Here is a 12,915-nt window from a genome sequence, read left to right on the forward strand (position 1 = left end):
CACAGTTTACTTCTACGTCATTGCTATCGACTCTGACTCACTCAGGTCCTGTTAGCACGTATATATTTTTTAATTAGGCAAGATGAAGTTAAAACATGTAGACACAAATATTAAGCAAAAAATGTAAACTCATTATATATTAAGGTGGTGATGAAAAATGTACTACCAAGTCAAATTGCATTATTACCTTTTACTATCTTTCAAGGGCCTTAATTTTGGTAGATTCTATTTACTACCTTTTACTACCGCGCGGACACCTTGCAGACTCGAATCTCTGGTGAGAGTGAATGAAGGTATTGTTCAAGAATCAATATTTCTCCCACTTCCGCCACCGTCTTTCCTGCTGGTCGGATCCACTTCTTGAAGAGGTCTTTGGCGGCTGTAGAGTTCCTTTGGTGTTTCACCTGCTCTCACCTCGGGATCCCGGAATCTCTGGTGGTACACTTCCTCGTTAATCTCATATTTGGCCAAAATGGCCTCCTTTACTCTGGAATACTCCAGTTTGTCCTCCATGTCCATGGAAACATATGCACTCCTGGCTCTCCCAGTCAGGTAGGGCACCAAATGAACTGCCCAGTCCTCTTGGGGCCATTGGTACGCAGTAGCCAGCCATTCAAAAGTGGTGAGGTACTGCTCAACGTCATCCGACTCCTCCAGCCGTGGCACCACAGCCTTTGCTGCATGTATGGGGTCTGGTACTGGTGCTGGTGCCGGCACTGGTGCAGGCGCTGGGGCTGGTGCAGGCGCTGGGGCTGGTGCAGGCGCTGGTGCAGGTGCTGGGGCTGGTGCAGGCGCTGGAGCTGGTGCAGGCGCTGGGGCTGGTGCAGGCGCTGGGGCTGGTGCAGGCGCTGGTGCAGGCGCTGGGGCAGGTGCTGGTGCCGGCACTGGGGCTGGTGCTGGTGCAGGGGCTGGTGCTGGTGCAGGCGCTGGTGCAGGTCTGATTCCCCACTGCTCCTCTAGCTCATCCCGGACCTGGTTGAGTTGGACCTGGAAGCTCCTCCAACGCTGCTCTTGCTGGAGAGAGGCCTTTTCCTGCACCCGCATTGACTTCAGGAGCAAGTCATACAGACCAGCAAAATCCATTGCCTCGTCCCCTTGTCGACTGCGCCACCTGCAGCTCCTTGGATCTCCTCCTCCAGCTCACGGTCCTCTTCCGGTTCTGTGGCTAGCCGTCGATGCATTATCCGGTTTTCCACGGTGTCCAGCTTCGCGCTACTGCCTCGACCTCGGCCCCTCCCACTTCCTGCCTTCTTCTTCGTCGCTCCTGATGGCGCCACAATCCCACCACTGCCACCAAATGTGAAACTGCCCGGGGCAGACCACTGTTTTGGGATTGTGCAAACGGGTTGGAAGTGTTTGAGCAGGATGGAAGGAAAGGGGTTTTATTTCCCACAATGCAAAATATTAACAAACCAAAATAACTAAATAAACAAAAATAAAGTGGATATAATTCCAACAAAAAATTGTCCTCGACAATTACTCAGAAAATTGCCTTTAGTAAGCCAGCAGTTTAGTCCAGTATTTTTCTACAACACGGTAACATACCACCACAGCCTCACAACAAGCTGTTACTTTCTCCTCCTCATATCACAAACTGACTGCTTCATATAGGTGCCCTCACCCATAATGGAACATTTGGGAGAAAACCAACTACAGGTAACACATCTTAATTTTCTGGCAAATCAAGTGCTTTTGGCACCAATGGCTCCCCATAACATTTCCTCATCTACAGCAGTTTGTTTTCTATAGCAATGCAGGCAACACAGAATTAGATAACGGATGACAACACATACTTATACACATACACACGAAAAACAGAATACTTAATCTCCCCCACACCATTTCCCATGACCCAAACAGTCTTTTAAATAGTACTGGCGCATAGCGCGCTCTTGTTTGACCATCACGAATGCGGAAGACGGCGGGAGAAACGCAACAGTGAAAGAAAGTGTAGGTATCAGTGAGTATGTATGTTACAGAACAGCACAACTCTGCACACGGTTTCACTGCAATGGGATCCTATATTGTAGCAAACGGGGAGATGGAACACAGAAGTTTGAATCAGTAACATTGTGCGTGTGTGTATGTATGCGAAGGGGAGAAGGCGACCAGCGCGTAGTAGACCTGGGAGAACACGGAGGTGAGACAGGAAAAGAACACCTGATCTTTTCCACAAGGTCATGTACATGGTCTACTGTGGATCCACTAAGATCTGTTTGACATGGATTGCTTTAAAAAATAGATGGGACAGCGCTTCGCAGTATTAGGAAATCAACTCGTATCTCTTCAGTGCCTCAAACTTGGTACATGCCATCACGCACATCAACTTACATATCGCTAAGTCTTACCCTCTAGCGCCACCAACAGTTCACATTTTTAAACACAAGAAAAGCTTCAGAGGCCACTAACCAATCTTGACAAGACTTGGCATATGATCTTTAGGCAAAGCCCAACAAAAGTTACTTGTCAGATTTTTGACCACTAGGGTGGAGCTAGAGAAACAGCAAGTGAACTCACATGTCAGTAACCCTTTCACAAATCAAAATTTGGCACGAGGCATCAGGGCATGGTCCTTACCACACACGCCAATATCTACACCTCTAGGTCTAATCTTCTAGCACCACCAACAGGTCAAAGTTTATAATTTTCATCAAAGTTACAGGAAATGAGCTCATATCTCAGCAGCGCTTTCACGTATTGCCTCTGTTTCAAGATGGCGCCGACCAGCAAATGACTCAAAGTATTGCCTGTATACAGTCCTTTTTAATAAACTATCTGTACAAAGAAGTGTCAGGCTACTTTGAGTCTCGTAAATGGTTTAAAATTAGTGATCTTTTTACCATGAGAAATGCCCTATCGCTACCAGTGTTTTAGATGGGAAACGGAAGGAGTCCTCAGGTGGGAAAGATAGGGAAAGTTGAATATTGTCCGCATAGCAGTGATAGTCAAATCCATGGGAGCGAATAGTCTCACCTAAGTGGTGTAAATAGAGCCCTAATACGGATCCCTTAGGTACACCTGTGGTGAGTTCATGAGACTTTGATACCGGTCCCTTCCAAAACTCGCTGAAAGAACGCCATTTAAGTCAATATCTTTCCCAGAAATTCCCAGTTCAGATAGTGTAGAAAGGAGAATGTCATGGTTTACAGTATCAAAAGCTGCAGATAAGTCTAGTAGAATTAATACTGATGACTGAGCAGTGGACTTACCTACTCTCAATGCTTCAGTCACACACAGAAGAGCAGTTTCAGAAGAATGACCACTCTTGAAACCAGAATGCATAGGGTCTAGCAGGTTATTCTGATATAGGAAGACTTGGTTGAAGATTAATTTCTCCAAAACTAGGAAAGGAAGAAGGGAGACAGGTCTGTAGTTTATTCACAACAGTTGAATGAAGTGTACGTTTTTGCAGGCGTAACCCATGCCTGTTTAAAAGAAGGAACTATTCCAGAACTGAGTGAAGTATTGAACACGTGTGACTGCTGGCAGAACAGCAGGTGCGATAGATTGCAGAAGAGTAGACGGACAAGATCCAAAAAGCATGTTGTTTGATGACTTTGCTGAAGCATAATAAGAGGAGAGAAAGAGTCCAACGATGCCATCATGCCAACACGGCAAAACTCTCCTTATAGGCTCATCAAGCTGAACACTTATTTTAACTTTTTCAGTGAAAAATGTTGCAGTCATCTGCTGACAGTGAAGTACAGTAGCTAATGGTGGTGGTGGAGGATTGAGAAGAGACTTGAAAGTTGAAAAAAAGTTTCCTACTGTCAGTGGCACTCTCAATCTTGTTCTGATAGAATGCCTTTTTTGCAAGTGTAACAGTGGACGAAAAAGATGATAGCAAAGTCTTGTAGTCACTAAGATCATTTCGATCTCTGGATTCATGCCATTTCCTCTCAGCAGCTTTAAGTATTACTGTTATTAATATAGTAGTAACAATATATCTTGCGGAGTGATAAAATAGTATTTTTTGTAATTCCATCATATAACTCTCTTGTTTCTTATGTCAATTAATGTTTGTAGAAATATGTTTGAATAGGGAAAAAATGAAAAAAAAAAAAAAATGAAAAATTTCTACAGTAGCTTAGCTGAGAGTGAAGGCCTAGAAATTCACCATTGATTGATTTTGTATTGAATTTTTGGGAGTTTTAATTGGTTTCAGTAAAGGTACCAAATGTATTTGAACTCTATTTAACTTGTAAGATGTTTATGTTCGAAGGAAACTTGATGATTTCTGATATTTGACAAAAATCGGATTTTTTTTTTTTTTCGATTTAAAATTGTTAATTGATAAAAAATCATCAGTTAATCTCTGTAAGTATGTATTTGATAGAAGATAACCATTTTTTGGTAAAATTACACTTTTTTTATGAAAATGTCCCTATAGCATAGCCAAAAGTGTGTATTGTAAATGTTTATTGAATGTTTATTTTGGACAAATTTCAAGAGGCCCCATGTTTTAATCTGTTCAAGTACTGTAGGGGTTCTGACAGAGAATCCAAAGAGAAAACTTTGACAGGAAAATAGGCTAATGTTTCTGGCAGATGACCTATCTAACAGCACCTGACAGATGTGGTATATCAAAAGAAGCTAGTTAAAAAGCATGATTGTTGCTCAGATGTGCCTTAGACAGGCTATATTAAAAAGCTACTCTAAAATGTTTTATCACAAAACATAATGGTACTGATGTCACAAGTTTGGGGGGTGAAATTGGCATGCTGACTGCAAAAAATGTCCAAGAGTGCTGTGTTCTGTGAGCTGAATGTAAATAGGAAGTGCACACTAATATGGATTTTATCACATTTTTGAACAATATTTAAAGGAATATTTTTTTTATGTGCAGGGAAGAGGTCTAAGATCTTTTACTTCAACTTTTAAAAAATGGTTATATTTTATTCGTTATAGAAACAAGAAGTGTTGATACAGTCCTTAATGTTTGTTTTAAAGTTAATTTGATTAAGTGGAAATGCAATGCTTCAATTAGACCACATTGTCTTAATTGCATGGTCTAAGACATGTTTGCTATGTATGAGCTGAGGTAAAATAAGAGGGACTGAACTTACTGTAGTCATACCCATTTCGAGTGTGTTGAAGTTTCTAGTGGTACTGAGAAAGAGGAATGTAATTTCAATGGAAGATCCAATAATGTAAGTGGTATTTCATCTGCTATGCAAATGACCAGCATTTTGTGCCTTGAATTATTCAAATATCTTAGTTTGAATCTTGAACCTGACAAATGTCCTTGGCAATGTTTGAAAACACTGTATTTAGACACCTGTTCAATGGTTCTTTCCTTTGCCCTCCCCCTAGTGGCCACATCCCCATGCTCCCCCACAGAGAGACGTGTCAGCCGCAGTACCCAGTCTTGTGGTTCCTTCTCAATTCCTCCCTTCACCACCAGCAAGGAGAACCTTCCTGTTCTCAACACTCGTATCATATGTCCAGGTATCACCATAAGATTATCACTATATCTGAGTCATATGTTATAGTTGTAGCAAAACGTAATGGTGCAACTGTAGCAACAGTATTCTACACCAGATACACATCAGAGTACCCATGATGGCACAAGATTCTGTCCAGTCAAGTAATTTCTCAGTCTTTCTCCATCTTTCACACATTTTCTGGTTGTTCTTCAGTATCCTGCCCAAAATTCCTGACCACCTGGTAACACATTTACTGTGATGAGCTCCCACTACAAAAAAAACTGATAAACTATGTATTCACTGCCCTGCAATGCCCTTTTGTGTCAATAAATATGGTCTTACTTTTGGAATATAGGCTTGCGGGCAGGCCTTGCTGCATCTATAGCTGGCAGCTCCATCATCAGTAAGATGTTACTTGCAAACATTGACCCTTTTGGAGCCACTCCCTTCATTGACCCAGACTTGGATTCCCTGTAAGATTCTTTCTACTAAGTGTTCAAATTTTTGAAACGTTAGTTACTAAATGTTACCTTCAGGTGATTTCAAGCTGCATCATCAGTTGTAATCATTGCTCACACAGAGAGGGATACATGGAGAAATGCGTCATGAACAACTACTTCGGAATTGGATTGGATGCCAAGATATCATTGGAGTTTAATAACAAACGTGAGGAGCACCCAGAAAAATGCCGGTGAGCCTTTTATCTCATTTTGCTCACAGTGGGCCATATTCTCCCATTTGCATGGAAGTTCTTTTTAATGCGCTTCCAGTAAAGCACTTTTGAGTTACGTGCAGTGGTGGGTAGTATACTGTAAATCTATACTTAAGTAAAAGTACAGTTACTCCCTTAAATGTACTCAAGTAAAAGTGAAAATTACTTTGAGAAACTTTGAGAAAGTAAAAGTAAAAAAAGTTAATAAAGTACTCAAAGTACAACTTACTTTCCATTTTTTATGTTTTTAAGTTGTGCAAGTCAAAAAAGCTAATTCGGGCAAAAATAGCACTTACAGGTAGGTGAAATCAGAATCAGCTTTATTGGCCAGGTTTGCGTACACAAACAAGGAATTTGACTCTGGTTAATCTTTGCTCGCAAGTACAACATTCATTTAACATATAAGGATAAAGAATAAAAACATAAAGGAGTAAAAAGAATAAAAACAGCAGGTAAAGCAGGTTCAGTGAGCCAATCAAAAATTGCCTGTAGGCCTATTAGGCATATGATTGCCTAGGGCTACTCCCACTATATACCACTCACTCCACAGAGGTTGAAAAGTGCACAGTTGCACACTTTATTTTACTTAGGGCGCATTCACACTGGGTCCGTTTAACTGGACAGTACCTGAGTGCGATTACTTCCCCCTAGCCCTGACTCAGCTGGTCTCTGTTCACATTACATTTTTGATTGCGGACCTGGGTCCATTTATGTCATAAACACTAGCTTCTTTTTACCAATATCGCTTGGCAACATTGCAAAAACGGCAGTTTATTTCCTGGTTTTGGAACAGATAGCATTCGAACACCGGAGTTCTAACAAACCATACCCCAGACCGCCGTTTTCTAGTGGACCCTGGTTCGGTAGACTGTGTTCACATTAGCAAAAATCACCGAACTATCGGCCCAAACAAACTCTGGTCCGGACCAAACGGTCTAGTGTGAATGCACCCTTAAGCGCATGGAAAAATATGGCCAATTGAATGTTTATAAAAGAGTGTCTAACTGTACCTGGTCTCCACTACACAGACAGTAGACTACTCCCCTCACCATAGTGTAACTCAACTTTTAATTTATTTATTTTAGTTGGAGACTAGGACATGGGAAAGTTGCCCATGTTTCACTGGTCGGATCTTACAATCTTGAGTACAGTCAGTAGAAAGGGAGTTGCATACAGCCCAGTGACTGTTCAGATAGAGGCTGGTTTAACTTACTTTGTGAATAGTAAATCAAGCAATAATTGGAGAATTACATATAATCCAATCTAAGGCATTTTTTAGGGGTTAATCAAATCCTGGAAGCAGTCATTAGAGATAACAAATATGATATTTGATGGGGTTTATGCCTGGTGCAGTGCTGGGCTGTTAGTTGGAATGACATGTGAGCTCCACACATGGATACGAATGTAATTCGCTTATTGACTCTTCGATCTGTTACAGAAGTTGGTCATGCTGTATGATATCTGTGTTTTATAGGAGCCGTACGAAGAACATGATGTGGTATGGAGTACTGGGTACCAAGGAACTTTTACAGAGGACATACAAAAATCTGGAGCAGAAGGTGCAGTTGGAGGTAAGGCATTTCAAAAGGAGTGCAACAAGTGATGGCAGTCATCACAGGGAATTCAGATGAAGACCAAGTGTTTGCCCTTTCTAGCTGTCAATAGGAGTTTTGCAGTAGGACAGACTACAAATCCTAATCATAGCTTGGTCTTCCCAGAAGAATTAAAACATATTCTATTTTAAAAGCATAACATGGAAATGGGTGGTTGACATATTAGTCTAAAAATTAGTTTTTTTTTTTTTTTTTCAGATATTAGGCATGGAAATCACTAAGTCCTGATGTACTGACTTAGTATTTTGGATTTTCCATTGGAATTTATATTTGTCATCTTTATTGACATTTTTATGAAAAATGGCATGTCCAAAGTTATTCATACCCTTTTTAAATAATCAATAGAAACATCTTTATTTGCATTCACAGCTCTCAAAATGGTTCATATAATACGTACCAAGCCTCTTAATGGCTCCACAATGATTCTAGACTGTACCTTTTTAAAAGCAATCCGGGTTTTGAGTCAGGAACATTTGCCATCACTCTGCTCACTTTTGTGACTGATTGAGGTATGGACTCTGGCTCTGGATTTTTTTGTAATGTGTAAGCAGTAAGCAAAAAAAACTGTAAGTAGGCCTAGACATGGGCCGGGTTTCCCGAAAGCATCGTAAGCCAAGATGGTCATAAAGTCCCTCTTACAAACGTCTTAAGATTTGCCGACTGTTTCCCGAGTCATGAAAACACGGGAATGACCGGGCCCATTGATGGTCTACTTGAGTGATGAAATGGTCTTGATTAACTCTGTTTTATCCTCCCTTTCAATATTGGTAATAGTAAATGCCTTAAGTTAGGCTACAGTAATTTTGGCGATGGATTGTTGGACTGCCGATGGACCCCTGATTTTGTGTAGTCTACAATTCCATCCATTAGGCTACCAAATTTCAGCTTGTAGGCTAGTTGACATTTTTCAAACTTTTTCAAAATGGTAGGCTAATCCATGAGAAAAAACAACACCAAAACATATGTATCTGTAGCTGTTAGATTGAGGCTTTATGCCCTGTAAACACTGTGTCCTTTTGCAAGAGTGAGCTTGTTGGTTACTATTTGCCTTCCTGCCTGCTTGCCTGCGTGCATGCACACGGGGTGGGAGGGGGGGCCTATTCCGATTTTGTGCCCAGGGCCCGTGGTCATGATAATTCCGCCATGCGTGTAGTGTTTGTTGTCTAAATATTTATTTTAACATGTTGATGAATAAACCAACAGGTTCATGGTAACGAGTTTAACTTGTTTAGGAGAAGTTTATTTCAGCTCAGTTTTATGCAAAATACAAACATGAAAAATAGAATAGGCCTACCATCTGTCATATGACCAAAAATAAAAGAAAACTGCGACAAGGCAGTCTTGGTCTGTTGAGGTAACATGATTTAACCATGCCCGCGCTTGAAGTTTATCGACACATTAGGTCCTTGAATTTGAGGATATTGGGCCTGGAAAGTCCTTAAAAAAAAGGTCCTTGAATTTGTCCTTGAAATTTCTTAACCAAGGCGTGGGAACCCTGTACCACGAACGTAGAGCCTATTAAGAGGAATGGAAAGAAAACTTGGCGTTCATCTTACCCAGTTCCACAAATGCAAAGCCAGCAAAACCTGATATGCAACGGTGTCACTATTTGAAAAGAATATCAGACGGCACTAGCCTACCAGACGGAGCGGCACCTTCAAGGTGGCCTATCCGCTCCAGACAGCGGCAAGCAGATTCCTTCAACTGCGCCACTGACTATCAAAATACCGATGCGCTGTTTGAAGTTGCACTGCTTGCTGTTAAAGGGAATGACAGATGTAATTTTCATTGGTTTAAAATATGTTACGCCCCCAAAATACACCCATGACTGATTAAGACACCAACCTTTTTGCGCCAGGCGCTGACGACAAAACCACCCCCAATGTGGACTGGATAAACCCTGAAATTTATTTAAGCTATTCGCCAGTGACCGTGTGTTTTAGATCGCCAAAATATAGCTCTACGCCTCTGAACATCCATTTCTGATTGCCAAAATAGAGCCCATAGTGTGACAAATAAATCATATGGTGTGACGAGAAAACCCTGTCACAATATGACATAGTGTCACATCATATGAGGTTTCATGCTCTAAGCACAACAATGAGTCTTGTGGTTACATGCTTGCACCCTAATAACATACTAACTGCAACATGGTAACATAGATTTAAAGGCAATGACAAAAAAGTAATTTATTTTGGCCATTTTTATGTAAAAGGCGTCACATCAAAAGACAATGTGAAAGGGTACTGAAGCGGAAGTGCAATAATAATAATAATAATAATAATACATTATATTTAAAGTGCCTTTCATGACACCCAAGGTCACTTCACAAACAAAAAAGGTTGTTAAATTATAGTCATCCATAAGCCATCTTGAAGAGATATGTTTTAAATCTGTAATTGACACAAAAGTCAGTGTCTGATGTATTGTAGTCTGGCAGTGAATTCCAAGGCTTGGGAGCGATGTAGCTGAAAGCCCTCTCTCCCAGGGTGCCGAGGTTCACACTAGGGACATGCATTAGGCCTGCTTAGAAGGTCTCAGTGAGAGCGGGCAGGGGTGTAAACTTCCAGGAGGTCAGTGAGGTAATGTAGGTGGGGGTATAATTGTGTAAGACCTTGAATGCCAGAAGCAGGACTTTGAAATGTATTCTGTAGGAAACTGGAAGCCAGTGCAGTTGCATAAGCAATGGTGTTACATGGCTAGTGGATTTGGAGCATGTAATAATCCTCGCTGCAGAATTCTGAATGAGTTGGTGCGGGTGGAGTAGTATTAAGGATTCCAGACAAGATGGACAAAGCCGTGCAATGTTCCTTAGATGCAAAAAGGCACTTTGAGACATGCTGTATATGTGCGCACTGAATGAGAGTGTATTCTACAGTATGACACCAAGGCTCTTGGCCTGGTTGGAGTAAGGGATGGTGCTGCCATCTACAGAAAGGGTGAAAGGTTGCATCTTAGCAAGAGCTGATTTGGAGCCACCCACTAGCAGCTCAGTCTTACTGCTATTCAGCTTCATGTAGTTTTGTGTCATCCACAAGTTTGTCATGGAGGCAGACAGTAATTACAGGATTTATTTAAAAAATATATGAGAGATAACTCACCTGGTAACCTTTCAATATCCTTCTGAGATGTTTTAATAATTCCTGAATGAAAAAGTATATCTCATTCCCAAGGGTCTCCAAAAACAAACAAAAAAATAATTTAAAAAGCATTATAGTGTCACACCATATGATATCTATTTTTGGGACATAATCGTTATGTAATATAACCATATTTCTCCACAGATTTTGCAATTATTTACTTATGTTTGACACTCAGACCCAAAAACCAAAAAAGTGATCGTCAACAATCCAAATTAACATGTATGTGCTTTTTACCTCTATTGCTTAGTGTGATGGACAGTACATTCCACTTCCAAGCCTCCAGGGAATTGCTGTATTGAATATTCCAAGCTATGCTGGTGGGACCAACTTCTGGGGTGGAACCAAAGAGGATGATGTGAGTAGCTCAATAAGCATAATCTCCTGCTTATCCAATCCAATTCCACAATTTCAGGTTCCTATTCACCATTCAAATGCAGTTTTTCCTAAATAACTACCTGAACCTAAATCCTATAGCGACCGGGTGAAAAACACTGCCATATTGTCAGCTTCACTGACTGATGACAAATGCTAACACCCCGGAAGTGAAGGAGCTGGTTTAGCTGTAAAGCGGAAGGTCGTGTCGTATAAGCTATTAAAGCCCACAGCATATAATACCACCATAGCGTGTTGAGTCCTAATAATAATAGAGGCTTGTTACGTGGTAGCAAATAATGTAAACTATCAAAGAAATAGACGTAATGTAGGAATGCACACAGATATATTGAAACAGGTAATGGTGTAGGCCTATCTGAGGAAGACCTGAGTGGTTGAAACGTACTTGTACACTGGGAGCAAAGAAGACTATCTTCACTTTTTCCCCTTTGCAACTGTCAAAGAAATCCCATAATCACGGGAAGGCCTAGGGTAGCCTACATGTACATTAGATGGCCTAAAGATTAGGCCCTTCTGCATAGCATTCAGTGATTTGCATGCAGTAATTTCAACACTGACCTTGATCTAGCCTACTTTGGCTATTTAAAGATACTTTATTGCTAAAATGTAAATTAATAATAACAAACAATAAAGGACTTAATCACACACAAACTACTATTTTACTGACTATAAAAATAATAATTATGTAGGAAGTTTAGAACCCAGAATTGACCTGCACACTACGGAAGTGCACCAAATTCAACACAAATGACTCAATACACTTGGGGAGGTCTGCATCCTTTCTTTTCCAGATATTTTAGGATTTGGCCGTGGTATCATTTCAGTATCGAGTATCGAGATATTTATGGAAGGTATTGTATCGAAGTCATCATTTTGGTATCGTGACAACACTAGTCTAGGTTTTCTATCGAGAACTTTTAGGGTTTGTTTGTACTTTACATTTTAGTGCAACTAACGGGGAGCTGTTGCAATCAATTTTCTAACTTTTAACTTGTCATATTTTATCTCTGATGGCAGATATTTTGTGCTCCATCATTTGATGACAAAATCTTGGAAGTGGTTGCTGTGTTTGGTAGTATGCAGATGGCAGTGTCAAGAGTCATCAAACTCCAGCATCATCGCATCGCACAGGTGTATTGCACTTCTGATTAAACTGACTCCTCTACATTTAAAAATATACAGAAAATGTATGTGTAGACGCATGCCATTACACAAGTTTTGCTAAATATAGACATGGTTTTAGATGACCTTAGTGACAGAATACTGTTGCAGTTTGTTGAATGTGTAGGCCAAAGCTGTCTTATATTGTTTTGTTCAGTGTCGATCAGTGAAAATCACAATCCTGGGAGATGAGGGAGTGCCCGTTCAAGTTGATGGGGAAGCCTGGATACAGCCACCTGGACTTATCAAGATTCAACACAAAAATAGAGCTCAGATGCTCACCAGAGACAGGGTGAGCCTGTACATGTGTGTAAGCTTTGGAGGCATGTGGGTGTAATACAGAGGCAGTAGAAGCAAACTGTTTTCTTTATTTTTCTTTATTTGTTTGTGTGTGTGTGTGTGTGTGTGTGTGTGTGTGTGTGTGTGTGTGTGTGTGTGTGTGTGTGTGTGTGTGTGTTTGTGTGTAT

General features: G+C 40.8%; 1 protein-coding gene across 4 annotated transcripts in view; it reads left to right on the forward strand.

Annotated features, from left to right (window-relative positions):
* The window catches only part of dgkh (diacylglycerol kinase, eta), a 174,102-nt gene that overhangs the window by 118,429 nt on the left and 42,758 nt on the right, over nucleotides 1-12,915 (forward strand). For all 4 annotated transcript variants that reach the window (XM_042068970.1, XM_042068969.1, XM_042068971.1 and 1 more), the window contains 7 exons: nucleotides 5,314-5,448; nucleotides 5,782-5,899; nucleotides 6,007-6,117; nucleotides 7,613-7,709; nucleotides 11,142-11,249; nucleotides 12,305-12,418; nucleotides 12,606-12,740. In XM_042068970.1, coding sequence (XP_041924904.1) covers nucleotides 5,314-5,448; nucleotides 5,782-5,899; nucleotides 6,007-6,117; nucleotides 7,613-7,709; nucleotides 11,142-11,249; nucleotides 12,305-12,418; nucleotides 12,606-12,740 — 818 coding nt within the window. The remainder of the gene's footprint in view (nucleotides 1-5,313; nucleotides 5,449-5,781; nucleotides 5,900-6,006; nucleotides 6,118-7,612; nucleotides 7,710-11,141; nucleotides 11,250-12,304; nucleotides 12,419-12,605; nucleotides 12,741-12,915) is intronic.

The sequence above is a fragment of the Alosa sapidissima genome, chromosome 2 (assembly GCF_018492685.1).
Source record: "Alosa sapidissima isolate fAloSap1 chromosome 2, fAloSap1.pri, whole genome shotgun sequence".
Classification (NCBI taxonomy): Eukaryota; Metazoa; Chordata; class Actinopteri; order Clupeiformes; family Clupeidae; genus Alosa; species Alosa sapidissima.